The sequence below is a fragment of the Lasiosphaeria miniovina genome, assembly GCF_030549165.1.
Source record: "Lasiosphaeria miniovina strain SMH2392-1A chromosome Unknown B0T26scaffold_1, whole genome shotgun sequence".
Lineage (NCBI taxonomy): Eukaryota > Fungi > Ascomycota > Sordariomycetes > Sordariales > Lasiosphaeriaceae > Lasiosphaeria > Lasiosphaeria miniovina.
The window spans coordinates 6,379,079-6,405,518 of record NW_026848220.1 but is presented as its reverse complement, the minus strand read 5'-3'; the positions used below and the strand labels follow the sequence as shown (position 1 = coordinate 6,405,518).

Genomic DNA, 26,440 nt, shown 5'->3' with positions numbered 1-26,440 from the left:
CATATCTCGTAAGAGAATGGAGTGAGCGGGTGACATGACATGATGCGAGACGTGTGTAACTCGAGATAGTGGATCGTGCCCTGGGTACAACGTCTCCTGCGGGACTGGGTCGGTCCGTTAAGGAGAGACCGTTTCGGTGTAGGTGGTACGTTTCGCAGCCGTCAGCCGTCACCTTGTCAGCCGTTGTTGTCAGCAATAAACTTTATGGCGTGTGCGGAACGCAGACACAGGTTGGCGATATATAAACATCACAGATGCGTGAGAGTTAGCAGGTTGTGGCTCGGCTTGGTAGCTCATCTCAGCAGCGGACCAGCTGTCGAGGCATGCTAGTCTGGTGATGTATCGGCGGTGCTGTGTTGTATGATAGGACATAGCAGCTCTCTACCTTTTTAGGTTCAACTTAAAATATCAGTTTGTCGCTGGGATAAAACCTCGAGCAAACCAGACTAACCAGGTATAACTCTGATGATACTATACCGAAACTGGAGGTACGGGGATACCTATGTCCCACCCGGACTGAAAGTAGTGTTCATTTTATCACCTTAACTAGAGGTAGAAAGGGAGTGGATGACAGTTCGAGCCACTCGGACCGGATAGTATTTATTTTCAGAATGCCACTACAAACGCCAGATTCAGGATGTATAAACAGAATCGATACTTCACTTTGGTGATGAAATCTAACTTGTGGAAGTCGCTCCTAGAGTAGACGAATGAATATAAAAAGATTAAAACCCGGACTAACCTGGCCAAACCTTCACAATATTACGGCAAAACCTAGAACCAAGTGGATCAAAACGTCGATTAGACCCATCGCGAACGGGAATATAACCCTGAAATAACCGGTTTGGAATCTAAGCAAAAGAGGATTGAACCCCGAACTCAACCGGGGGTGAACGTGGCTAGAAGACTCAGAACTAGGCTCTACCACCGTAGTAAGGCAACCATAATCTCGAGCAAACACATCATGAATATAGGTAACTATAACCCTGAAATTGCGGGTCAAAAGCTAAACGAAAGGGGGTTGGAACCCCAGCCCAACCGGGAGTGAACGTAACCAGAAGACTCATATAACCAAGGCTTTATCACAGCAATTAGTCGACCGCAACTCTGAGCAAACCCACCTACAAACGGCGCTGCAACTCCGTGACCCCGGAGCTTGGAAAGCTAGCGGCAAGCGGGTTGAAAATTGAGACAGACTAGAACTGAACGGCATTGTAACCCTCATATCATTGGGTTATAACCTGAAAGGGGCGGGATCGAAACCTTGAGCAGAGTACCTAATTACATGGCACATAAATCATGCAAGGGCAACAAGATTTGTAACCTCAGCCAGACCGAGACTGCACGTCACTTCAATCCGTATCGATGGGTTGTCAACTGGGAGCTGAAGGCAAAGGGCCAAACTCGAAGCAACCTGGGGGAGACGGTGCTGCAACATTCGAATTACCGGGCTGGAATTGTGGGCTAGGCTAGAATTACGGGCTGGAAGCTCGACACGGAGACAACCAAACCACAGCAGACAGACAGCAGTGTTAAGATGATGTGATTACTACTAAACAACCGTCTAATCATGGGTATCGCAACAAGACGATCAGTCCAGGCCGGCCCACTCGGCGTCGGCATCCACATCGGCAGCAGGCGCGCCGTCGCGCTGCTGGCGCTGGGCCTCCTTCTTCCTACGCTTGCTGCCCTCGATGGCGCCACGCTTGTTGTTGTCGCGGCGGCGCTGCCAGGCGCTCGTGGTGGTGATGGTGGCGCGGCCGCCGGTGCGGCGGGCCTCGACGCCGCGGACCTTAAGCTTGCGCTTGTCGTCGCGGGCGACGCGCGGCAGGGCGTCGAGCAGCCACTGCTGGACGGTGCCGGCGCCGGGCTCCTTGCCGGCCTGGCGCTCGCTCATGGCGATGACCGTGGCGACGCTGCGCACGTAGGGCACGTCGTCCTTAGTGTACAGGGTGACGGCTACGCCGCCCTCTCGGCCGGCGCGGCCGGTGCGGCCGGCGCGATGCACGTAGGCAGCGGCCGACGTTGGTACGTCGTAGTTGACGACGCCGTTGACGCCGGCAAAGTCGACGCCGCGCGCTAGCACGTCGGTCGTGATGAGCACCCACACGTCGCCGGCGCGGAAGCGCGCCATGATGCGCGAGCGCGCCGCATTGGGCAGCGACGAGTGCAACACGGCCACGCGCGCCGACCCGCCCGCCTCGAGCGGGATGTCGTACTTGAGCTCGTCGTGCAGCGCCTGCGCGCGCTCGATGGACTGCGTAAAGACGAGGAACGGCGGCCGCAGCGCCGGGCCCGAGTCGGCGCTCGACACGGGGTGTAGCAGCTGCCGCAGCGCCAGCAGCTTGCCGGCCTCGGACGCCGCGTAGACGAGCTTGTGCGTGATGTTGGGCACCGCCAGGTCCTTGAGACCGACGACGAGCCGCACCAGCGGCTTAGGCGCCGTGTCGGTGCGCCGCGCCTGCTTGTGTAGTTGCTGCGCGATGAGCGTCTCGATGCTGGACCCCATGGTGGCCGACCAGCACGTGAGCGCGAGGTCGGCGTGCGTGCAGGCCCGCCAGATGCGCAGCGTTTGGCGCCGGAAGAGGGGGTCGAGCAGCACGTCGGCCTCGTCGAGGACCAGCGACCGCACCGACGGCAGCGTCTTGCTGGCGCCTGCCTTACCGGCCAGGAAGTTGAGCAGCGTCTTGGGCGTCGTCACGAGGATGTCTACCTTGGCCAGCTTCGGGCTGTCCTTGGAGGGCCCGTCGGACTCACCGCCGCTCTCGCCGCCGCTCTCGCCCGACGCAGCCTCAGCCTCGGCCTCGGCCTCGCTGCCGTGGTCGCTAGCAGCCTCGTCAGCGTCCTGGTCAGCGTCAGCGTCCTGCGCGGCCTCTTCTGCCGCGACTCGCAGGCTCTTCTTCATGAGGACCACGCGCACGCCTGTGCTAAGGGCTAGCTTTCGGCCCTCGTTGACGATCTGACTGGCGAGTTCTCTGGTCGGCGCGACGATGAGCGCCTCGAGCACGTGCTCGTCAGAGGGCTGCTCGCCCCTCCTGCGGAGGATGCCGTCGATGGCAGGGATCAGGAAGCTGATGGTCTTGCCGCTGCCGGTGGGGGCTGCCGCCAGAAAATCGACGCCTCTGGCGACGTCAAGCGGGGCTTCGGTCCTCTCCAGGGCCGTCTCTGGGTGCAGCAGAAGCGGCAGGCTCCCCATCTGGACCTCAGTCGGCACGCGGAAGCCCTGGCGGGTGATGTTGGCGGCCAACTGCTGCGACACGCCGTAGAGGTGGCGCAGCTCACTGAACGAGGTCAGCGGCTGGGGGTAGATCTGCTGCTTCTTGTCGTCCTTTCTGGGGCTGGGCTTTGCAGCAGCTGTTGTGTCTTTGTCCTTCTTAGCCTTCTTGGGCGGGGGTTTCGGCTGGTCTGCGGGATTGAAGAGGACGGTGAGCTTGAGGCGGTGCGACCGGAGCGTCTGGCGGCATTCGTCGTCGTCGAGCAGCCGGGCCTTGGGGGTGGGCGGCTGGGGTTTGGGCTGGGGGTTTGCTGGGGCTGGGGCCGCGGTGTGGGACTCGGCCGAGAGCGCTGGCTTGGGCGCAAAGTAGTCGACGTCGCTCACATCGCTGTCGCCGTCGCCGTCGCCGTCGCTGTCGTGGGCGGCGGCGGCACTGTCGTGCTGGGGCCGGCCCTTGCGCTTTCTCTTCTTGCCTCGGGCGGGGCCGACGTCGTCGTGGAAGAACTGCGGGTTGGGGCACGACCCGGCAGACGGGAGCTGCGGTGGGGCTGCCGCCGGCGCGCTCTTCTTGATGCCCCGGGAGAGGACCCTGAGGATGTCCATGGCGTGTGGTGCTGGTTAGTCGTGAATCTAGTCTAGGTTCGAGGACTGTCGAACAAATTTTGGATGGGGGCGATAAGAGCTTATCGGAAATTTGGTGGGGCAGCTCGAGGCTCGATCGAACTAGTAATACGGATACATACCGACTTCACAACTACTGTAGACCTGCTCCACCACGGCTTGAGGCAGGACCCTGAATGCTGGCACCTGTCTACAGTGTACAGCAAGGTAATCAACCCCAAGATCAGGCATTGAGGGAGCTGGAAGGAACTGGATAGATTAGATGGACTGGGAGAATGTTCCGAAAGAAAACTGAGCGTCTCGGGTATCTATGACTGCACGTCTTGTCTATCGCGTACTGTATAATACAAGTTTACATCTACATAATACACAGGTCTATCGGGTAGTTTCACGCCCCACACGCCCCACGACGTCCTCACAGCGGCCGCACAGCTGGTCCTCGGCCGGCGCCACATAGCGCCAGCACCGCGGGCACTTGGGCTGCTTTGGCGGCAGCACCACGGCCGTGCACTTGGTCCCGCCCACCTCAAAGTCCTCCGAGAACGGACAGTCGGCAGGCGTGGCGCCGTTGAGCTCGACCGACGACACGACAAACATGGCCTCGAGCTCGTCGCGGTACCTGTCTAGCACCGACAGCGCCGCGCCGCTCGGCACCCGTAGGACTACGGCGCACTGCAGCGACGACCCGAGCGCCTTGGCCACCCGCGCCGCCTCGGCCGCCGCCTTGATAGCCGCGTGCGTCGCCATCAGCACCGGCACCGCCGCGCGGAGTTCCGCCTCGTCGCCCGCGAGGCGGCTGGCGTCGATGACGGGGGCCGAGTAGAGCTGCCGCAGCGGGTGCACCGCCGCCGCGTCCTGCTTCAGCCATGCCGGCCGGTGGTCCCAGGCCTCCTCGACCAGCACCGGCGTGACGGGCGCCAGCATGCGCAGCAGGCCCGCCAGGATCGGCTCCACCACCCCGCCGCCGTCGGCGCAGTAAAGCCGGTCTTTGAGTGCCTCGAGGTAAAAGGCCGACAGGTCGTTGGCGAGCCACCGGTTCAGGCTGCCGAGCGCCTTGTTGAACTCGTAGTTGTCGTAGTGTCGGCCCACCTCGTCCATGACGTCCTGGAGCTGGAGAAGCGCGATGCGGTCGACCACCGTTAGCGGCGCCGTCCGAGCCGACTCGTGCATGGACCCTGTCAGCATCTTGATGGTGGTGCGGTACTTGAGCAGCGACTGGTGAACGGCCTTGAGCACCGGCTGCCCGAGCACCATGTCGCGCGTGTAGTCGCCGCTGGCCGCCCACAGCCGCAGTGCATCCGGGCCGAGCGCGTCCTTGGACGTGCCGCCGCCCTTGGTCTTGAGCGGCGGGAGCAGCGACCCGTCCATGACCTGGTCCGCCGACACGACGTTGCCTAGCGATTTGGACATCTTCTTGCCGCTCTGGTCTAGCGTAAAGCCGTGCGTGATCAGCGTCCTGAACGGCGATAGCCCAACCGCCGCCGTGCTCGGGGGCGTCTGGCTCGCCATGGCCGCCACGCGCGTCAGCAGGCTGGACTGGAACCAGCCGCGGTGCTGGTCCGAGCCCTCGAGGTAGACGTCGGCCTGTCGGTCCGTCATGGTCCAGCTGCTGCCGCTGTCGAACCACACGTCCATCGTGTCGCGGCCGCGCGTGTAGCCGGCCGCGCTGCCCAGTGCGGCGGGGATCCAGGCCGGGTCGCCGGGCGCGTCGGTCCACCACGCGTCGGTGCCCCTCTCCTCGATGACGGACACGATGTGGTCGATGGTCTGCTCAGTCATGACGGCCTCGCCGCTCGCGTCGTACAGTGCGGGGATCGGCACGCCCCACGCGCGCTGCCGCGAGATGCACCACTCGCTGCGGCCCTTGACAAACGCCTCGAGCCTGTTCCTGCCGCCCTCGGGCACGAAGCGCACCTCGTCGAGCGCCTCGAGCGCCTGTTCCTTGATCGACGCCACGTCGGCAAACCACTGCGCCGTGGCCCGCACGATGATGGGCTGCTTGGTCCGCCAGTCGTACGGGTACTTGTGCCGGTACTCGTGCACGTCGAGCACGGCGTCGCCGAGCAGCGCGAGCACGGCCGCGCTGCCGCCGTCGAGAACGGCCACGCCCCTCAGCCGCTCGGGGTCGTCTGGGTACGCCTCGTCGGTGAACAGGCCGTCGTTGTCCACGGGGGCCGCGACGGGGATGCCGAGCGCGCTGCACGCCACGTAGTCTTCGAACCCGTGTCCGGGGGCGCAGTGCACGAGCCCGCTGCCCGACTCGGCCGTGACAAATGAGCCGTGGATGACGGGCTGCGGGGTGGCCGACTTGCCGCGGAGCATGTTGACGTATTGCAGACCGGTAAGCTCGCTGCCTTGGAACGTGCCGAGCACGTCAGGCTCGCCCCCCCCGAGAATTTTCGAGACGCGGTCCAGACAGCCCTCGGCAACCAGGACGGCGTCGTTCCCAGCCCGGACAATGTGGTACGCCAGGTCGTCGTGCACGGCAATGGCTCGGTTCGCGGGCAGGGTCCACGGCGTCGTCGTCCACACGACGGCGAACAGCCGGCCGTCGAGGCCCTGCAGCCCGGGTAGACGGCTGTAGTCGCCGACGATGGGGAACCGCACATAGGCGGCGGTGGACACGTGGCCCTGGGGGTACTCGAGCTCGGCCTCGGCAAGCGCGGTGCCCGACGACGGCGACCAGTAGACGGGCTTGTACTTCCGGTAGACGAGCCCGCGGCGGGCCATGCGCTGGAAGAGGCGCAGCTGCCGGATCTCAAAAGCCATGTTCATGGTGGTCCACCGCCGCTCCCAGTCGCCCATGACGGCGTAGGTGCGGAAGCTCTTCATCTGCGAGAGCACCGTCTTAGTGGCGAGCTTGCGGGCAGCCTCGCGGATCTTGCCGGGCGCCATGCGCCTGCCCCCGGGCCCGACGGCCTTGAGCTCAATGGGCAGCCCGTGGCAGTCCCACCCGGGGATGTACGTAACGCGGCGGCCTGATGTGTCAGCACGGCTGGCCGGTCGCGATGGCTGACGCAGAGTGCATACCTTGCTGGACCTTGACGCGGAGAATGACGTCCTTGAGGATCTTGTTGAGGGCGTGCCCGGCGTGCAGGCTGCCGTTGGCGTAGGGCGGGCCATCGTGTAGTACGAACTCGCCGTCGGCGGGGCGGTTGGCGGCCTGCCACCGGTACAGATCGTCGGCGCATCGCTGGATGTACTTGTCCCGGAGTTGCCCCTGGGGACGCGGCCTTGGGCGGTCAGCGGCAGGGCACGCACATGGTGGAGATGGAGGCAGAGCTTACGGAAATGTCGATTTGGGCAGCCTCAGCGTCGATGCCCAGTTCTTCGACATGGTCTCGCACGCTGCATAGTGGGATCGCAGCCGGTGGTGTTTTGCTGCTGCGATTGAAGCTTTGCTGCGATAAAATTTCGCGACGCAGCAGCTCGAGGCTAGCTATCGTCCAGTGCACTGTAATTGGCGCTAGCTGTATGTACTGTACCTGCCCCTGCAATCTAAGCCCGTCCGCAAGGCTACAGCGTCAGCACCCCGCACTGAGCTTCGTCTACCGCGTCGAGTCACGCAGGTGGTCTGAATGCCCATCTGACAACTACTGTCTTTGACATCCATTGTCACCCAAACATATCGCCAAAACTCATGTCACCGACAACTATCGCCAACCAGCACTATTGTTGACCCCGAAGCAAACGACAGCTATGGCACCGATACGCCGCTATCTTAGAATTAGCAAATACTCGGTACTAGAATGCCGCATATACCTCGACAATCCCGCCCTCACCCAGACGTGGCTGCTCAACCCCCGGAACCCCGTCTTGCCGCGCGTCATCGAGAGCGTGCGGCCGCTCGTGCTGCCCAAGCTGCGCGAGGAGAAGGAGCGCGAGCGCAGCCGCAAGAACAAGAAGCGGAGCATCAAGGACGTCGTGATAGAGGGTAGGCATCGCCTCACAACCGCCCCGCCACTCGCTAAGCAGCGCAGATGAATTTGAGGTGTCTATCTTCCTGACGGGCACTGAGACGCGGCACTCGCTGCTGCACAAACAGAAGCACTTCCGCGACAAGGTGCAGACTAAGCTCACGTCCAACTCGTCGCGCCTGACGGGCGCATCCCGCGAGGCCCCCATCGACCTCCAAGACGCTGCCGACGACGTGCCGATCCTTGCCGAATATCAGGATGACGTTGACCTCGACGCCATTCCCGCGGCGGATGAAACAGCCCCCAGCCCCAGCCCCAGCCCCAGCCCGCCCAATCGCCGGCCAAAACGAAGCCGCCGAGCGGTCGCCGAGGCCAGCCAGCCTGGCCCTGGCGTGCACGTCGAGACGATCGACTCGGGCTCGGACGATTCGTCGAGCGACGAGCTGTTTGTAAGCGCGAGCGACAACAGTGACACAGGATCCGGGCCCCCGCCCAAGCGCCGCAAGCAGAGGGCGGCGGCCGCCGGGGAGAAGGAGCAGGACCCCGACGACAAAAAGAAGACGGCCATGGACATATCGTACGAGGGGTTTGCCATCTACGGGCGCGTCCTTTGCCTGGTGGTCAAGCGACGCGACGGCGGGAGCAGTAGCGGGCCCGCGCCGGCAAACATTAATCTATCGCAGACCGGCCAGCCTGGCGGCCGGGCCATGATGGAGAACTGGATCACCTTCACCCAGCTGCCTGAAGCCGGTCTAGGAGACGAGGCCCTGTAGCACTCCTGCGGGCCAGGTGACCGCGGGGAAGCTTTAGCTCTTGCTATGCTATGCTGTCTGCTATGTTGATACGCTGTATGATACTTGTTGTCTACTGCTATGGTACGGGCGGGATGCGGGCAGGATGCGGGCAGCTCGGCCAGGTCGGTTCTGCGCCGCTGACTCGCACCACCACCCACACTAGACGACCGAGTGACCAGTTATGCCATCACAGCGTGCTCCGTGCTCCAAGCAGCGAGGTCCCAAAGCAGCGATGGGATGGCATGACGCTGCGTGGCGTGGGGATCGCAAATGTTTGTGTCGATCATGGATGGAACATGTAACACGGCCCCTGCGCAGCGTCGACCGCCAATAGTACCTCCGCAAGTTCACCAGCGTCAAACGAAACCATCGCGCTAGCCGCAGTTCATGCTGCGGTTCCGAGTTGTCCACGTCCGAATTAATCAGAAACACTACGTCCAGGTGACCTCTACTGTCGACCCGGCCGTGCGGTCTTGGGAGTCTGGGACGGCGCGTCCGTCACATCTGTCACATTCCCCACGAATCGCCCGCAGCGTGATAGAGCGCGCCTTGCCGCATCGCGGTCTGGTGCGTGCACTAGCGAGCGCAATGACATAACCTTGATTGCAAGCTGAATGCCCAGACACTAGGGAACCTGTGCCCGGTCGACCGCCAGCCTGGTTGCACTGCGGATGGGCCTATTGCGCGGCCTCAATGTCAATCTTGGCCTGCCTTGCTTGGGACACACTAGCTGACCGTCGTCGAGATCTGCCCATCTTCAAGCCACAGCAAATATTGGCCACGCACTCGATCTGGCCGCCGACAGCGATCAGGCCATCGCCCTATGTTGCAGTGAATATTGAGGACGACGGCCAGCCGCAAGCCGGGTCGCCTGATGTGCATCTTCAACCAAGAAATTGCAGTCACTTGGCTGCACGCTTGATATTGAAATTGGGAGCAAATTTTGGGAGCAAATTTTCGCAGCCGGCGTCCAGGCATCATCCCGCGCCTCAGGCACGCGGGAGGACCTCGTCTATCCCGGGCGACAATCATGTGCCCGAGCCAGGAATAGCTTGCACCGATTAATTTGCAGCCCGCTGTCCTGCGCGCTGCCAAATTTACCATTTGCCGGGACCGAATTTGCACGTCTCATGCTGGCCCCGGAACCCCCACATTGCAGGAATCAGGATCCGAGAAATATTTGCGGCAGAATGCCATCAGTATCGAGTATCGGGGAGGATGGATGGACGAGATAGGGGCCTTGTTACGCCGCCAGACACGAGGACGGACACGAGCCGGGAGAATGCCGCTCTGGTCGTGTCGCTGTAACAATAAATCGGACGTGGCGGCGCAGCACAGGAAAGAAATAGCGTCATTCGCGTGCGCCTCTCTCTTGCCCGTGCGTGTGCTGGTCTGATTGATTTCGATTGACTGCTCACTACTTACTGAGCCGGCCGGCAGTCTGTGGCCTCGCTTCCCGCCCTAATTAGGCCCCGCAGGGTTCTCCACCCTTGATTCCGGGCCATTGCTTGTGATGTGTCGGTTGATTTTGATTTGGAAGCAGCTGCGAGGAAATTGCTGCAGTACCGTCTGCTGCAGACGGAGTAATCGACGGGCACGCTGCTGTCTCGACTTTCGTTTGCCCCTTTTCTCTGCGTTGTGCTCTTTTACTGGGTAGCTGCGATCCCAAGCTGCCCGCTGTAGACCAAAAATCTTGACAGTCGAGAGGCCTGTGTGCAAGCGGGTGATTCCCAAAGCGTCCCTTTGCAGCGATCGCCAGGGGGACCTGTTTCCCACGTGGTGGCAGGGGTTGGTCAGCTATGCTGCAGGGCGTTGATTTGCTGGAAAGCCTCCACTGTGGTGGTGGTCTGTGGGAGAACCTCGGCTTCGGCCCTGAGAGTCGCTTGCTGGCTGGCTGGGGCTGGCTGGGGTCGAGCGGGGACTGCTAAACTGGAATTGAGGCGTTTCACGTCTTTTCTTTTTTCAGTCCCGATGCCGTGCCGTGATTGGCCAGGGAGCGCGGTCAATTGTCAATTGGTCTCGATTCGCACCTCTCCGGAAGATCCGCCGAGCACCCGTATCGACGCCGCTTCGTCTAACGAATTGCAAATCAGATGCAAGCCGTAGGCACACGTACATACACAGAATGCGGAGAGCGATCGCCGTAAGCTGGCCGAGAAATGCCTCTTTTCGACTTTCGAAACTACTAATTTGCGGTATGAGGTCACTAGCATCCCGACCCCCCGACGTCCGGTGCCTATCTTTACTGCCTCGGGACGTCATCCACGATGCAGCTGGACAGGGGCAGACAGAACGGGAGCAGCAACAAGGAACAGGTTTACCGCGTTATACGGCAACTGGGTGCCGTTGATCCCTTTGCTGTTCGAGCTGCTAGAGCTGCTTGAACAAGTGCCGATTGTCGCGATGTCCTGCTGATGTCAGGCTCGATATGCAAACCCATCCCTTGCGCCGATAAAGCGGTGCACCGATAAGCTTCACTATGCTAGCGCACGGGATCCCGAGTGATGCCATCTGCAGGACCATGATAACAGCGCGGGCGGCGAGAGGGCCGGCCCAAATCTCCCCCGCTCTGCCTGCCGTGCCAGACGCCGTCAGCAGGCGCAGCACAGCCATTTTTACACCACACCAGGCTGTGCATGCAGAGTTGCGCAATCGTGTGCGTTGGGTGCAGGGGCACTTTGGGGATTGGTGCTGGGCGAGACCCAACAGAGCCGTAGGGCTGCCCAACCTGCAGGTGGCGTCCACTCACCACCCGCGGTGCGAGCCAGCAGCCTGGAGAACGCTTCTTTACGGGGAAAGGGACGGAGGACTCGACCTGATGCACGAGACCTGTCACATTTGTTATCAGTGGTTTACGAGGTCTCTCTTTCTGCTATCTCTCGGCAGTTGCTCGGACGGACTCGTCTAGCACCGGCGACGGGGCCGTGTTTGCGAGATTCAGCAGCAGACCGCGGCTGCCTGTTTCAACTCTCGAGCGTAGCGTAGAGAGTAGAGCCGAGCGGCCAGACAATTTGAGGCGGTGTGACTGGGGAGTTTGAAGTCTGGACATGATTTGACAGACTCGCGCTTCTCCGTGTTCTGGAAGTCTTGTGCGGAGGCTACACTACGTAGTGTCAGTGTCGACACTGCGGAGTACCAGCCAATCCGCTTGCGCGCCAGCGCCGCCGGGTCTATGGTTGCAGGGCTCGCAGCCGAGACAGGCAGGCTTGGGTCAGATGACCAAACACTCTGTCGCCAATTTGGGCAGGTCATCAAATTATTAATCCGCGCTGACGAACGACAGAAGGATTGAGCCGAAGCTGATCGGCAGAGACTTGGGGGCTGGCTCGAGAGTATTGTCCTCTTGGTCTAGACATTGGGCTCGGTGCGCTGCAGGAGAGTCAGGCAACATGCTCAGGAACTACTCAGCACGGAGCAAATACTATGAGGATACGGATACTGTGAGGGTGAACTACGGTGAATGACAGGCGACGCCGCCTCCACGTGCGACGTGGACAGCATCGTCGGCGCCAGCGTTGTGAAGTGGAGCGGATCCCTGACGGTCCCACGACGCTTTGGTGGGTTCCAAGCTGCTGGGTCATGCACGGTTCGCACTAGTACCCCCAGCTGTGGCATCCGAACCCGTCGCCCGCGATGGCAGCTGCCCCTGTCTATTCTGGGACGGCACACGAGGCGCTGCGGATGTTGGCGTTGGGGACAGTGGACACATTTATTGCGCTGGCGAGAATGGCGAGGATAGTGCCTCTCGTGCCTCTGAATCGCCCGGAGTCCCCGAACAGAGCAATCTGTCTTTTGTCTCGGGAGCGGGGTATGTAGTTGGGCTACAGCTTGTTGGCGTTCCGTGGGCTGGTGAGACTGAGATTGAGACTGAGACTGAGATTGAGACAATATCCAGTCAAGGAATGGACGCTTCACCTCGTACGCACCTCACTACGCACCGTCAGATGCATTGCGGCAGAATTCAAATCTCTATTCAGCGGCCACTGGGTGAGCGCGCAAATAGGATAGAGATGGTCGCATTGGCGCATGAGAGGAATAATAAGCTGCTTGACAGGTACCCTCGACTCCGAGAGATATTTCTGGTGTTTGCCGTCAGCCGACAGGCCACGGCGCTGTGCCACCTTCACTTAGCACCCGCCCCCGCGCACCTCCAGCCCAATTTAACAGCCTCGCGACTGCGTCGGACATGGGCTCCAAAAATATACGGCTACACGGCGCAGACATCGCTTGCCATGCCGCACTCGTCTGGGGAGTCTTGTTAAGACCGAGAGTCTTGTGAGGACCCTAGCCGCCAGGCACGTAGGACTCTCAGGCACAATGCACTATATTCGGTCAGCCGTCAACTGAGTGTGACGAGCGCGCCAGCGGTTTAGCGCTCGATGGCAAGCGGCTCGTGCCCGTGCACTCAGCGAGGCGCGCGCAAATCAAATCGAATCGGGCACGGACAGCCACGGCCCATGGGGAATGTATTGCAGTGCAATGAAGGTACGGAATAGAGTGCGTCTGGCTGCGCGGCGCTGCAAGCGCCTGGAAGCCAGAGTCTCACCTCAGAACTCTTTCATCGGGCTTTCTCAGCGGGCACCACCATTGTTTCGGCTGCTTTGTTCGTCTGCTCAACCGCATCAACTTACACGTCACATTCTTGTTGGCCGTGCGCGTTTGTTGCCTTGGAAGACCGACGTGCCCGAGCAGCCTGTTTCATCCTGATCCTCCCACGATCTTGTTGCTGACCCCGGGCCTGAGCCTCACGCAGACGGAGGTACGGATACTAGGTTGGTATGTACTGTATGTACAGTACCTGCAAAAGGACAACTCCTAGGTGGGTAGCGTAGTGCCGTTGCCAGCGCATCGTGACTCATGCCCAGGGCTCAACAAACAACGTGGTGGTGGGGTTCGTCCGCGGGTTCCCGCAAAGGGAACCAGTTTAATCTCCCCACTTGTCCGTCTGACCTACTGGCCAATCTATTCCGGCGAGCGACTCTGTTTGTGGTGAGCAGGTGGTGTCGTGGTGTGGGGAAGAGATAGCCTTGCGCGACCGCGGGGCTCGCTGCGTCGGGCCTCAGGCCAATCGCCTTGCGCGCTGTCAGCCTGTTCCTGGCGGACAGGTCGCCGTCGTCACGACCGTCGTCTTCGTGGTGGTGTCGAGCACCGACCCTCCGCGAGGGCCGAAGCGGCTGCTAGGATATAGCGTCAGGGCGCTATTCCCGTTCCGCTCCCCCTTGTCAGCGTGCACGTCCAGAGCCAGGAACCGTTTGCCTCTGGTGCAATCCCGTGCAAGTGCAACGGAGCTGCTGGCGATGGCTTCTGTGTTGCTGGTTCTGCGCGCTCGTGTCTGCGACGTCGGCATCGCCGGTCGGGGAGAAGGCTGAGCGAGTGCGGCCGAGACAATACGGCGCTTCCCAGCCTCACGACGCCGACGCCCAAAGTCCTGTGGCGTTCGGGCGCCGATAATCTCCTGGAAAATACCTACCTACGCACTGAGTACATACACACTACGCACTACTACGCAAATGAGGCATGCTCGCCCGTGCTACGGATATCCGCGGACTGAAACAATGACGCCAACCAAATGATGTGACCACGCACGCTCTAATAGTATCGGAAGCTGCTGTCAGGCATTTGTGATTGATCATACGGAGTACGGGCTGCCAACGGAATCAGGGCCATTGTCCAACTCAAGCCACCAGCAGAATGCAGCACACCACTCTCGCCTGGGATACGAGGCAGGGATACTGACACCGGACGGTCGTCGCAACAGGGCAGCGGCCGGTCAGCTGCCCAGAATCAGATCTCGCGACTCCCCCGAGGCTGCCCAACGGGAGCCTTTGCCAAGTGCAGCTTCTCAAACAGCGGAAAAGTCAATCGTAAAAAGGTTTCGGGTAGCGGCCGCAGACCGCCAGTTTGTTTCACGGCTCATTCCAGTGCTATTTTATTCTTTTCTAGGTTGAGGTCTAGATCGTGTATTGTTAAGAAATCAAATCTCCCGTCTGTGCCCCTATGCGGCTCCAGCGCGCTGCGGCTGCCTCGGCCCCTGAGACTGTGCTCGGCAGAAGCTCAAATTTTGCTGCCCTGAAATGAAGCCAGCAAAATTTCTCTCCGCTGGAGCGGGCCCACTTCCCCTGGTGCGCAGTGCTGCGGCGCTGGCAACGTTGAAATTGGAGGTGGGGAACTCGGACCTTCCACGAGGCTTCTAGCAGCGGGCACAGCAGTAGAGAGAACATGCACCAGCGGGCGGCGCTAAATTGCCACATCCACCAGCTCCGGCCGTCTTCAGCTCGCTGTGGAACGCCGTTTTGGTCAGCGCCCACCCGCGTAAAGTGCTGCCCTTCAGGCTGGACGCTGAGCGCACCGACGCGGGCGCTTCCGTCGCTGCTGCCCTCAGGCCAGCGCGGCATCCCCTGCCCGGATGCGGGCGTAGGTGCCCTGAGGTGCCCTGACCTGACCGGGACCCTGACCGGGCAGAGTGATGCCCAACCGCCGGCGCCAATCGCCGAAGCAGGAACCTTGACAGATGGGACGGTGTGCGTGCGAGCAGCCGAGCAGAGCAGAGCAGAGGCGACCGCTATTTGCAGCGTCCGCGCCGGGCTGCTGAGCATGACCGAGAACAGGTGGCAGGTCTGTCGCTACAGAATTCGCGTCCCCGACAGGGGCAGCGGTATTAACGACAGGGGCCCCGGTCGTGCTGCTGTGTTTCATTTTCGCGGTGGACACTTTGCTTGTGCTGCGTCACCGCAACTTGCGGCCCACCCGGGCTGGGTACCTCGCTCGTGGTTTGCGCAACTTTATTTTTGTATCTCTCTCAGCCGTAGCGTGCGGCACGCTGGCTGCCTCCCTTGTATCTGGTGCTTGTGCCTTGTACCTCGCCTGTACCATGTCCCAGCATAGTCAAAACGCTGCCTGTCAGGTACATACCAACTTTACGCCCCACAAGTCCTAGAGGGGCCCGCCTTCCAGCCTGTCCGCGAGCTGTTGTCCATTCTGGCCGGAGTAATCTCGAGTTCAGTCCCCTACCTACATAAGGCAGCCTCCTCCTCCCCACGTCTAGCGCTCTCCCTCAGACCAAACGACAGACCAAACGACAGAACAGACCAGCAGACGAAGACTTGAGCCTGGCAGACTCGCAGACTATCAAAACTCGCAACCTCTCAACTCGCAGACCTCAACTCGCACACTTCTGCCTCGGCCATCTCGACCATCTCAACCATTTCGACCGCCCAACAACCAAACCCGGCTCTCCTCACACTGGATCCCCTCCGCGCCCGAGCAATCAGCACGCTGGCTTCTCCGGCCCTCCACCGACGGTCCCGAATCACTATCGCCATGCCTGCCCAGCGCCCTTCGCAGCTCCCGCCGTGCCCCGGCCCGCCGCCGAGTCGGCCCCTGCCCCCTCTGCCCAAGCGAGGGTAGACCGGCGGGTGACCGCACCCAAAATCGACGCCTCTACGTCTCCTTGCCATATATCATTATGTCGCCAGGTCCTGTTAGCATCTATTGATTGCGACGGACTGCCCGCATCCCCATCGCCGGTCACCGACGCGAGACTGCAGCCGGCCCCCGCGCATCGGTGTCTCTCCCGTTATTGGTTCCCGACGCACGCCCGCGCGCTGCACGCCACTGCTTCTTGCATGCCCAGCGCTGCGGCCGCACAGCCCCTCAGCCCGTCCGATACAGCCGTTCGCCCGTCGAGCCTGCTGTCTGGTTGGCCGACGCAAGCAGCCAGCTCCGACAGCCGAGCTGCACGGCCCCGGCTCTTTCGCAACCACCACGACGCACAGCCTCCCCGTCTTGCTCCCGAGCCGGCTCGAGGGACTTGCGACTTTCTCTCCATTTCCACCTTTCGATTCGCGCCAGACCTGCGGGCGCTTTCATTGCACCACGGATATCAAGTTTTTAATTGGCCGTTTCGCCTTTGAGTTTACACGATTTCAAGCCACAGCCGGGACCGCCCTTCTGGGACTTTTGAGTCTCTTGTACAACAGCTTGTTTGCAATTATTGCAATTATGCGCCGATACCCCGCCGAGGCGTGTTGCCTCTGGCTATGATGGAATGTGGGGTAGGATCTTCAGGAGAACTGGTGTTGGAATCGGATGGGCAGGCAAGGGCCTGCCAACTACCTTAGCTGCTATTACAATACCACAACGATAATCATCTAATCCTATCCGCTGTGTCTTATTTGCTGTGCAGTCCTGTTCTCTGTTTTTTGATGTGCTGTGCTGGCTGGCTGCTAGACATTTGCTTACATACCCGTGATTGCGCGTACCGGCAGCCTCGGCACTTTCCCACTGTAGGACGCCGCCATCCGTTGAAACGCATTGCCGTCATGACTTGCAGCAGCCTTGATTTTCGGTGGGGGTTGACGCGAGTGCGACTTTACGAGGCCAGCTCCACCCTGGTGCGACTCTCCGACAAGTGGCATCATGGAATGCGAATCTGGCTCCATCTGAAATTGTGCTCTTGCGACTCGTACTGAGACACGCGTGATGCGACTCGGTTTCTGCTCTCTAGGTGGGAGAGCTGCCAAATCCACGGCCAGCACGACCAGGCTGCGTCGCGGCGATCAATTCCAGTTTGTTCGCAGCCAGAGCCGTGCCGTCCCAGAATTGTCAGTGCTGCCCCTGGACATGACGGGCGATCGGGCATTAGCCGTCGCTCCGCAAGCCCATAGCTTTGGAATTAGCTACCCGTGTCGTTTAGGGGTGGCTGGCCTTGGTTGGGTTGCGCAGCTTCGTGTTCTTGAAACAACCTAGCCGTGTCTGGCTGTTCCGCTACGGATAGGGCGAGGTAATATCAACGCCCCTAAAAGCCGAGACACCTCAACCGAGACAGACACCCAAACCGAGACGATCTAACAGGCGAGGGTGCTGGTGCTGGTGCTGGTGCTGGTGCCACGGGGGTTGCAATTTGCAGCTGAGGCAGTGGGCAGAGCACAAAGGGATGCCGGTATCGTCCGTTATACCCTCTTTGTTCTCCCGGGCGTGCCGTCGCATGCGTCTGTAATTGCATCCAGAAAACAGCATCCCAACTTGCCCTATCACCCCCACCAATGCACACCCTCCTGAATTCCATTTCGTCAGTGGCGCCCGCGCACGGCGCTAGCTAGCTCTGCAGAGCGGGGCGAAGTCTCCGGCTTATCGCTATCGCCGCCATCGTCACGTGGGTTCGTGCTGTGGGTCGTGCGGCATCACGTCGCATCGTCTGGTTGATGAGTCTGTACATCTGTAATTAGCAAGCTAGATGCAGTTACCATTATCGCGAATTTTATAGCGCCCGAGTGTGCTTGGTCTCCATTGCTGTCTCTGCCTGGTCGCCGACTCTTTAGGTAGCACGGCACATACAATACACACGGCATTTGTCAGTCCGAGTCTTCAGCTGCCGCATCACTTTTGACTCTGGACGTTTCGCGGCGCATCGAATCGCCAGACCCTTTACCTGCCATGCTCCAGCTTCACGTGTGGGGGCCAGCCTTTGGCCTGCCGTCCATCGATGCCGAGTGTCTGGCCGCCATCGCATACCTGACGCAGACTACCAGCCGCGCCGAATTCCGTCTGGTGCAGACCAGTCCCTCGGCCGTTCCCACACGTTCGTCCAGAGCCATCCCCAACCCCAAACTACACCTGGCCGCAGCTAACCCCCAGCCAGACCACCTCCCCGCCCTGCACGACCCCTCCACCGACACATGGGCCAGCGGCTTCGCGCCCATCACGTCGCACCTGCGCGCACACCCCCCGCCCAGCTTCAATGACGCCAGCCCGCCACGCCACGCCGACAGCACCGCATACGCCGCCTTCCTGACGGCGCACGCCGCGCCGCTGGTCGCGCTCTCGCTCTACGTGTCGTCGGCCAACTGGGCCGCCACCACGCGGCCTGCCTACAGCGCCATCCTCCCCTTCCCGCTTCCGTGGACCGAGCCGCCCACCGTGCGCGCCGCCATGGGCCGCCGCGCTAAGCACCTAGGCATGTCGAGCCTGGACACGGACGCCGAGACCAGTGCCGCCGAGAGCGGCCAGGGCAGGGAGGACATTCCGGGCGGCGCCGGCGGGTGGGTGCACATGCCTGCGGCCCTGCGCCGCGCCCCGCGGTCGGTCAGGGACGCCCTCGCCCCGGAGCAGGCGGCGCGCATCCGCCTCGGCGGGCTCGCCAAGGACGTGCTCGACGTGCTGGCCGAGGTGGACTGGGAGGCGGGGGAGCCGAGAACCACGGCCGCGGCGCGCTGTCTGGCGTTTGCATACCTGGCCCTGATGCTCGTGCCCGACGTGCCGCGGCCGTGGCTGCGCGACACGATGCGCGCCGCGTACCCTAGGCTATGCGAGTTTGTCGAGACGTTCCGCTGGGAATGCTTCCCAGACGGCGGGGGCGAGGTGCTGCCGTGGGGGGACGGCAAGGCGAGCAACGACAGCAACAGTGGCAGCGGCAGCGGCGGCGGCAGCAGCAGGAGCGGCGGTGGATTCCTCGAGGTCGGCGCACGCTTTGCGCAGGGGCTCATCTTTGACATTCCCGGCATCGGCGAGGAGTGGCACCGCTGGCTAGCCAGACGGAAGCGAAGGGCGGTCCGGCAGTCTGGAGACGAGAGACAAATACAGCTGAGCAAGGGTAGCGACGCCCTCGTCGTCACGGCCAGCGCTGGCTTGGCCCTCCTGGCGGCCAACATCGGCGTCTTCCTCTACCGCGCGGGCGGGATGCCGTCGTTTGGCGCACCTCTGCACTCATGGCACGTGCCAATGGCAGGGCTCAGTGGGCTCGGGGCGGCAGGAGCCCTGTTCTCGGGGGCGCTGGGCCGCCGTTATTAAACAAAAACAATGAATGGGTTGCACCTTATAGGCGTTCTGGAGCGGCCGGACAGGCTAAGCTAAGGCTAGACAAAGATTCCCTCTCAATGCTATGATTTTTGATACCGTTGGACACCACCTCGTCTTTTGGATACTTGTACATGTGTAGTTGTAGTGCAGCTGCGTATAGTGCAGCCGCGTATAGTGCAGCCGCGCAGACTACGGGCTGGCTCATATCTGCCGGATCTCCTTGCCCACCATCTCGGGCCGCTCCACCTCCCACTCGTCGCGCAGCACGGCAAACGTCAGATCGCACACCAGCAGGCTCTGGCCCAACCCCCAAACCAGCGTGATGGCGTAGAAAAAGTTGGCGTTGCCGCTGCCGGCGTAGATCCACAGGTGGTAGAAGGCCGGGCCGAGGAAGGTGGCGTACATGATGACGGCGGCAACGACGAAGGTGTAGCGCATCAGCGGCACAACGTGGCGGTACAGCGGCACCAGGGCCAGGAACAGCGATGTGTCGCTGATGCTCGGGTACGGCTTGAAGACGGCGAAGATGCCTAGCAGCAGCGTCAGCACGGCCAGCGGCTGGCGCCGCAGCCGCACCGTGAGCCCGCCCACGTAGCACGACAGGTGCAGCCAAAAGACAGCCAGGAAGAAGGACCGGAACGAGTCGAACATCTCAACAAAAAAATACCACCACAGCCCCACGTTGGGCGCCAGGTCGGACAGCGTCAGCTGCACGCCGTACGTCGACGGCAGGAACTCCCACGACCCCGCCACCAGGAACGACATCCAGAACAGCGCCGCCAGCACGCCCGCGGCCACGGCCAGGTGCGTCGTCGCGAATTGGGTCAGGGACTGCGTAGCGTGCTTCGACAGCTGCCGGTCGTAGCACAGCAGCAGCAGCGGCGGGAGCAGGAGTAGCGGGTACATGGACAGGTAGGCGGCGAACGAGAGGGCGACCATGGCGCCGAGCGGCGCGCCCGACACGGCGCGGGCGATGGCGTGCAGGATGGCGCAGGTCGTGAAGACGCCCGTCGACCGCCCGACGCACGACGCGATGGTGAAGGGGTTGAACAGGAAGCTGCGAGGTCAGCAGGGAGACTGCAGGGGCAGGGAAGGGGGCAGGCACGGCTTACAGGGCGGCGACGACCAGGCCGCTCGCGCGCTTCTCGCGGCGCGGCGACGCGAACAGGGCCGACTCGCCGGCCTCGCCCGACCCGGCGATGCGCAGCAGGGCGCGGGCGCTCAGCAGGTCGGCGCCAATGTAGAGCATATAGGTGGCGAGCGGGAAGGCGGCGAAGCTGGGCAGCAGCGAGAAGAGCGGGAGCAGCAGCGGCGCCTGGTGGTAGACGCCGCCGTCGTAGGGCGAGACGTTGTGGTTGTAGAGGAAGAGGCCCTCTTGCACTGCAGCAGCGGTCGGGTTAGTATGGGTAGACGCAAAGTCAAAGACATTGGGAGGGGGGTGCTCACGGCGCTTGAAGCTGGTGACGGGGGTCGAGATCTCGACGCGGCCCGCGAGCAGGTCGGGCAGGCCCGGCAGGAGCGTGAACATGGCCAGCCGCAGCACCGACGCGCCGGCGAGCAGCGCCATCGTCCTCCCCGGGGTTACCTTGCCGCCGTCCATTGAGTGTGCCGTCGCGAGAACATGTGTCGTGGGTGGAGAGACTCGGAGATGCCAGTTGGTGCCACGATGGAGCTGTCTGCCAGCCGGGACTACACGGGGCTGCTGGAGTAAGTAATTAAGGTAATGCATTCCGTATCCGTCGCCCGCCTGGTACGTTATACGTAGTTTCCGTTACGGTTGGCTTGCTGGACCCACCTGTCAAGACTTATCTTATCCGGCGGTGGGCGGCGGTGGGCGGCGGCAGAAAAAGTCCAGCAAAAAAAAGTTGAGATCACCGCCAAATATTATGCCCCGCGGGTACTGGTGCTGCTGCAAGACAACATCACGGCACCACCACACGCCCTCCACCACCACCAACACACCTCCTCCACCACACACCGCGGCCAATCGAGCCACCATGGCCAAGATAAAGAGGAGAGGCCAGGCCGGCCAGGCCAAAAACTACCTGACGCGCACGCAGGCGGTCAAGAAGCTGCAGCTCAGCCTGCCCGACTTCCGCAAACTCTGCATCTGGAAGGGCATCTACCCGCGCGAGCCCCGAAACAAGAAGAAGGTGTCAAAGTCGGCAACGGCATCAACCACCTTCTACTACACCAAGGACGTCCAGTACCTGCTGCACGAGCCGCTGCTGCAAAAGTTCCGCGAGCAAAAGGTGCTCGAGAAGAAGATCTCGCGCGCCCTCGGCCGCGGCGACGTCACGGATGCCTCTCGCCTCGAGCGCAGCGCTGCCCGCCCCGACAAGACGGGCAAGCCGCGCTACACGCTGCACCACGTCATCCGCGAGCGCTACCCGACCTTTGCTGACGCGCTGCGCGATCTGGACGACTGCCTGTCTATGCTGTTTCTGTTCGCCAACCTGCCGTCGACCTCGGCCGTGCCCGCCAAGATGATTGCCCGCTGCGAGCGCCTGTGCCTCGAGTTCGAGCACTACCTGATCGTCTCGCACGGCCTGCGCAAGTCGTTTCTTTCAATCAAGGGCATCTACTACCAGGCCAACATCCAGGGCGAGGACATCCTGTGGCTGGTGCCCTACAAGTTCAACCAGCGTATCGTCGGCGACGTCGACTTCCGCATCATGGGCACCTTTGTCGAGTTCTACATGACGCTGCTGGGATTTGTCAACTACCGCCTGTACACGTCCATCGGGCTCAAGTACCCGCCCAAGTTCGACCAGCTCAAGGACGACCAGGGCGCCGAGCTGGGCGCCTTTGCCCTCGAGGGCGTCAACATTGCCACCAACGGCGCCAAGGCCGCCGTAGGCGGCGACGCTGAGTACGGCCCGGACCCCATGCTGCAGGCCGCAGTCGATAAGCTGGTGCGCCAGCTGAAGGAGGAGCCCGGTGTTGAGTCCGAGGTGATCGTTGACGCCGAGGAGGTGCCCAGCGACGCCCTCGACAAGTTCGAGCCGGTGGCGCCTGGCGGTGACGTGCTGCCCCAGCCCTCGCACAGCAGCAGCGACCCCGCCGAGCTGTTCGCGGGGATGACCTTCTTCCTGTCGCGCGAGACGCCGCGGCAGCCGCTCGAGTTCATCCTGCGGGCATTTGGCTGCAAGCGGATAGGCTGGGACTCTGTGCTCGGCGAGGGCTCCTTCACAACCGACGAGTCGGACCCGGCAATCACGCACCAGATCGTCGACCGGCCGGTGGTGCAGGCGGCCATGAGCAGCGAGGGCGACGGCGAGGACAACCAGACGTCGCAGAAGGTGGACCCGAACCAGCGGTACCCGGGGCGCGTGTACGTGCAGCCGCAGTGGGTCTGGGACTGCGTCAACAACGACGAGCTCAAGAGCCCGGAGCTATACGCGCCCGGCGCGCCGCTGCCCCCCCACCTGAGCCCCTTTGTCAAGACGGCGCAGGGCCAGTACGACCCCACGCTGCCGCTTGAGGTGCAGGAGACGGAGGCCGAGACGCTCGACGCGGACCTTGCCGAGGTCGACGAGGCAGAGGGCGACGAGGTGGACAACGACATGGACGTCGAGTCGGGCAACGACGACAGCGAGGAGGAGGCGGCCGCCGAGCTGTCGGAGGAGGAAGAGGACGAGGAGGACGAGGAGGACGAGGAGGACGAGGAGGAGCCTGCGACGCTGCAGCGGCAGCGCGAGCTCGAGGCTGAGATCGCGGGCAAGGCGGTAGCGAGCAAGACGGTAGACGCCAAGACCAAGGCGAAGCTAGAGGCGCGCAAGGCGCTGGAGAAGAAGACACGTGAGGAGGCCGAGGACCTGGAGCGGGCCAAGGGCATGCTGAGCAAGAAGAAGCGCAAGCTGTTTGAGCAGATGCAGTACACTAACAACAAGAAGAGCGCCGAGGACATGAAGCTGCGGTCGAAGCGGAGGAAGATGGAGAAGGAGCTGGCGAAGAAGGCGTGATGTAGATACCTCGTTGATGCTACTTTATTTATTTTTCGGTCTTGCCTGCTGTGTCCCTTGCCTACCATTTAGTGCCTCCACTCACCTGCGCCTGTACATATCATCCCCAAGCACAGCGAGTAGCCCGCCGTATGGGCCCTGGAGGGTCCTGGAGGGCCGCCAGAGGCAAGATTAATACCTAGGCATTGCCTACCTGTTACACGTGGGTGCTACCAGCAGTTTACACTTTACAGTAGAGATCTCTTACAGCATGTCCTCAACTGTCAGCATCGTGCCTGTCTGATTCATCCTGTGCTAGTGGTAGGGTTAGGGTTAGAACCATTTCGTGAACCTTCATTCGAACTCAAACTTTGTCTGCTGTGCGCCGAACCGAAGCGACGAGGTATGCAGAGCTGCCATTTCGTGAACCTCCATTCGAACTCAAATTTTGTGTCTGCTGTGCGCCGAACCGAAGCGACGAGGTATGCAGAGCTGCCGTTCGTAACTGCACCTTCGTCGGCAGAACGCAGCCAGTTCGATGTGCAGTCGAGTCGGAAAGAAGGAAAGAAGGAAAGCTAGTAAAGAAAAGCTAGCGACCGTCCGATAGCTGCAACCAGCAGAGGTAAAGGCGCAGCGATTGCATCACCAGCATGGCCGATGACGACTGGGATCTGGACACGGACGAAATACGGTCGCTCGATTCGGAGGAGCTGCACGAGCGGCGGCCCAACCGCTGGACCGGCGCCCCGTCGACCTGGGCATCGTGGACACGCCAGGACCGCAAGACGCACGCGGCCCTCGAGACCGCCACCGCCCAGGACCTCGCCGTCCACCTGTACAATGCTGCTGCGCTGAAGCGGGGCCGTCGGGGGCAGCAGGTGAGCCGCCCCCTCTCTTGGTTTGTGTGTGCCTGCTAACGGTGTACCAGGACGAAGACGAGGACAGACGGCGCGGCAAGTGGGTGGGCGAGCGCTGGACGGCGTGGCCGCTGCCCGCGGACGAGGTGCCCAGCGACGAGCTGCTACCGCGGACGCTGGACAAGCACCAGCGCGCGACGTTCCGCTGCCCGTCGCCGGGGTTTCCGGGTAGCCACCTCGAGGAGGAGGTGTCGGCCACCATGCTGCGCTTCGCCAAGGAGAGGTTCCTGCGGCGGGGGTTGCGCAGCCAGGAGGCGCCGGCGGTGGGGTCTGTTGAGACGAGCGATGAGGGGGAGGCGAAGGACGAGGATGAGGGGGAGGCAAAGGACGAGGATGAGGGGGAGGCGAAGGACGAGGATGAGGACGAGGACGAGGAGGCAGAGGATGAGGAGGGCGAGGATGAGGACCAAGAGGAGGTTGAAAGCAGACCGCCCTCAAGGGGTCGCAGCCGCGATAGGAGCAAGAGGCTGAGGACCGAGAGCATCAAGGAGGAGTCGGCGACGGTTGGGTCGAGGACGTCCCTGTCGAGGCCGTCTGTGTCGAGGACGCCTCGACGGCACCGACTGGCAGCTCCAGCCTACACGGTCGTGCCGTCGGCCGACGACGCGCAGTCCTACGCGCTGCTGCGACCAGCATCCCGACGCATACTCGCCAAGCTCGACGAGACGCTGACAATCCTCCACAACGCGCGCGCGTCCAGGCCGCGCTCGGGCGACGAAGACGGCACCGAGACCGACGCAAGCCCAATCAAGCGGGGGAAGCGCAGCACACGCCACGCAACCCCCAAGCGCAAGACCGGCCCAGCCCCGATACAGCAGCCGCCGAAAGGGAGGGTGGGACGGCCCAGGAAGGCCGTCATCCCGCTCGAGGGCGAGACGGAGCAGGACATGCTGGTCAGGGTCGCCCGGGAGCGGAAGCAACGGCTGCCCGACTTTTACCATGAAAAGAAGGAGGCGGAGCGCGAGGCTGCGCTGCGGGCCAGCACCGAGCAGTCTCGCTCGGCGTCGCCGGACTCCCGGGCCAGCTCGCGGTCGGGCGTGGCGAGCAGGGGGTCGGCGTCTCGGGCGTCGAGCGTCTTGTCAGACCAGAGCATTGTGGAGGGCCGCGTGCGGAAGTGCCTGCCGCGCGACTGGCACCACGTCATGGGCGCGGCAGCAATGGCAGGCTTCTCGCCCGCTGTAATCACGCGCGCGACGCAGCGGTGCGCGACACTGTTCGGACAGGGCATGACGATGCACACGCTGTTGGAGCAGCCCGCAGGCGCTCACGGCATGCTGTCGGCGACGTATTCGCCCGGGCCCATTGACATTCCGCCGTCCGATGACAGCGAAGAGGAGCTGGAGCAGAGCCGCATCGTATGCCGCGTCGTGAGCCTCCGGAACATGCGGCGGTCTTCGGGGACAGAAGAGCCAGCAACTACGCCCAACCGCCAGTCGGCCACGCCAGGCCCCGCAGGAGAGCACCGCTGTCTGTGGGACGGCTGCCCGGGCGCCATCAAGGGTTTCTCGCGGGCAAGCAACTTGAACCGGCACGTTCGAAAGGTGCACGGCGGGAAAGCCGTGCCAGACGTCGGCGAACAGGATCAGCCCCGCGCCGTAAGCCGCCAGAGCATGCGGCCGTCCTTGCCAGAAGCAGAAGCAGCAGCCAGGCCGTCCACGCCCGGCCCCGCAGGGAGTCTCTTATGTCCCTGGGCCGGCTGTCCGGGCGCCGTCCAGGGCTACTCGCGGCTGAGCAACTTGAATAGGCACGTCCGGGAGATTCACGGCGGGAAAGCCCCGGCAGACGTCGAGGTCAGCGAAGCCGCAGCAGACGTCGAGGTCAGCGACCAGTCGGCCAGGTCGGGCTCCGCAGGGGGGATCTTCTGTCCGTGGGCTAACTGCCCGCGCGGCGTGCAAGGATTCTCGCGCACAGTCCACCTGACGCGGCACATTAAGAGGACTCACGAGAGTGCAAATATGTACCTTTGTCCGTGGCCCGACTGTCCGCGCGGCGTCAAGGGCTTCTCGCGGAAGGACAACCTGAGCAGGCACCTGCAGGAGAAGCACGGGGGGGGCCCCGTGGCCGACGCCGATGTCGATAGCGAGGACGAGGTGGACGGTGCTGTGCACGTCGACGGCTTTCTGCACCAGATCAAGACCAGGTCGGGGTGGCGGGGGAAGACGTTCCGGGCGTCGCCGCGGCGGCGGAGCGAGGACGGGCTGTCTATGAAGGACGAGTCGGGATGATTCGCTGCTGC

The 26,440-nt window shown here is 62.2% G+C and overlaps 9 protein-coding genes across 9 annotated transcripts; 4 read left to right on the top strand and 5 right to left on the bottom strand.

The window, feature by feature from the left end:
- Nucleotides 1–1,591: 1,591 nt before the first annotated feature.
- On the bottom strand, nt 1,592–3,817 carry B0T26DRAFT_737322 (P-loop containing nucleoside triphosphate hydrolase protein; the record flags this gene model as incomplete). The annotated part of the gene is made up of 2 exons (XM_060443432.1): nt 1,592–3,568; nt 3,599–3,817. 2 exons carry the CDS (start codon nt 3,815–3,817, stop codon nt 1,592–1,594), a joined length of 2,196 nt encoding a protein of 731 aa, XP_060303681.1.
- Nucleotides 3,818–3,883: 66 nt separating this feature from the next.
- On the bottom strand, nt 3,884–7,317 carry B0T26DRAFT_689684 (tRNA synthetases class I-domain-containing protein). Its single transcript, XM_060441050.1, has 3 exons — nt 7,123–7,317; nt 6,866–7,068; nt 3,884–6,813 (listed from the first exon to the last, which is right to left on the bottom strand). The coding sequence occupies exons 1-3, from the start codon at nt 7,170–7,172 to the stop codon at nt 4,211–4,213; spliced, it is 2,856 nt and encodes a 951-aa protein (XP_060303680.1). The 5' UTR covers nt 7,173–7,317; the 3' UTR covers nt 3,884–4,210.
- A 217-nt stretch (nt 7,318–7,534) lies between these two features.
- On the top strand, nt 7,535–8,525 carry B0T26DRAFT_746664 (uncharacterized protein; the record flags this gene model as incomplete). Its single annotated transcript, XM_060444725.1, has 2 exons — nt 7,535–7,769; nt 7,816–8,525. 2 exons carry the CDS (start codon nt 7,535–7,537, stop codon nt 8,523–8,525), a joined length of 945 nt encoding a protein of 314 aa, XP_060303679.1.
- Nucleotides 8,526–13,629: 5,104 nt separating this feature from the next.
- On the bottom strand, nt 13,630–15,514 carry B0T26DRAFT_867765 (uncharacterized protein; the record flags this gene model as incomplete). The annotated part of the gene is made up of 2 exons (XM_060447847.1): nt 14,723–15,514; nt 13,630–13,974 (listed from the first exon to the last, which is right to left on the bottom strand). The coding sequence occupies exons 1-2, from the start codon at nt 15,140–15,142 to the stop codon at nt 13,630–13,632; spliced, it is 765 nt and encodes a 254-aa protein (XP_060303678.1). The 5' UTR covers nt 15,143–15,514.
- Nucleotides 15,346–15,868, bottom strand: B0T26DRAFT_671040 (uncharacterized protein; the record flags this gene model as incomplete). The annotated part of the gene is made up of 4 exons (XM_060439268.1): nt 15,346–15,410; nt 15,459–15,512; nt 15,562–15,655; nt 15,719–15,868. 4 exons carry the CDS (start codon nt 15,866–15,868, stop codon nt 15,346–15,348), a joined length of 363 nt encoding a protein of 120 aa, XP_060303677.1.
- A 2,113-nt stretch (nt 15,869–17,981) lies between these two features.
- Nucleotides 17,982–19,313, top strand: B0T26DRAFT_604284 (outer mitochondrial membrane transport complex protein-domain-containing protein; the record flags this gene model as incomplete). The annotated part of the gene is made up of 2 exons (XM_060435796.1): nt 17,982–18,126; nt 18,187–19,313. Coding segments are annotated over 2 exons (1,272 nt in total), but the record flags the coding sequence as incomplete, so codon positions are not given.
- A 33-nt stretch (nt 19,314–19,346) lies between these two features.
- On the bottom strand, nt 19,347–20,943 carry B0T26DRAFT_762412 (GPI transamidase subunit PIG-U; the record flags this gene model as incomplete). The annotated part of the gene is made up of 3 exons (XM_060446413.1): nt 19,347–20,400; nt 20,456–20,723; nt 20,790–20,943. The coding sequence occupies 3 exons, from the start codon at nt 20,941–20,943 to the stop codon at nt 19,545–19,547; spliced, it is 1,278 nt and encodes a 425-aa protein (XP_060303675.1). The 3' UTR covers nt 19,347–19,544.
- A 397-nt stretch (nt 20,944–21,340) lies between these two features.
- B0T26DRAFT_631994 (Pescadillo N-terminus-domain-containing protein) lies at nt 21,341–23,308 on the top strand (the record flags this gene model as incomplete). Its single annotated transcript, XM_060436408.1, has 1 exon — nt 21,341–23,308. The coding sequence occupies one exon, from the start codon at nt 21,341–21,343 to the stop codon at nt 23,306–23,308; it is 1,968 nt and encodes a 655-aa protein (XP_060303674.1).
- Nucleotides 23,309–23,937: 629 nt separating this feature from the next.
- On the top strand, nt 23,938–26,429 carry B0T26DRAFT_631486 (uncharacterized protein; the record flags this gene model as incomplete). Its single annotated transcript, XM_060436351.1, has 5 exons — nt 23,938–24,165; nt 24,216–24,645; nt 24,775–25,559; nt 25,785–26,041; nt 26,141–26,429. The coding sequence occupies 5 exons, from the start codon at nt 23,938–23,940 to the stop codon at nt 26,427–26,429; spliced, it is 1,989 nt and encodes a 662-aa protein (XP_060303673.1).
- Between the last annotated feature and the right edge of the window lie 11 nt (nt 26,430–26,440).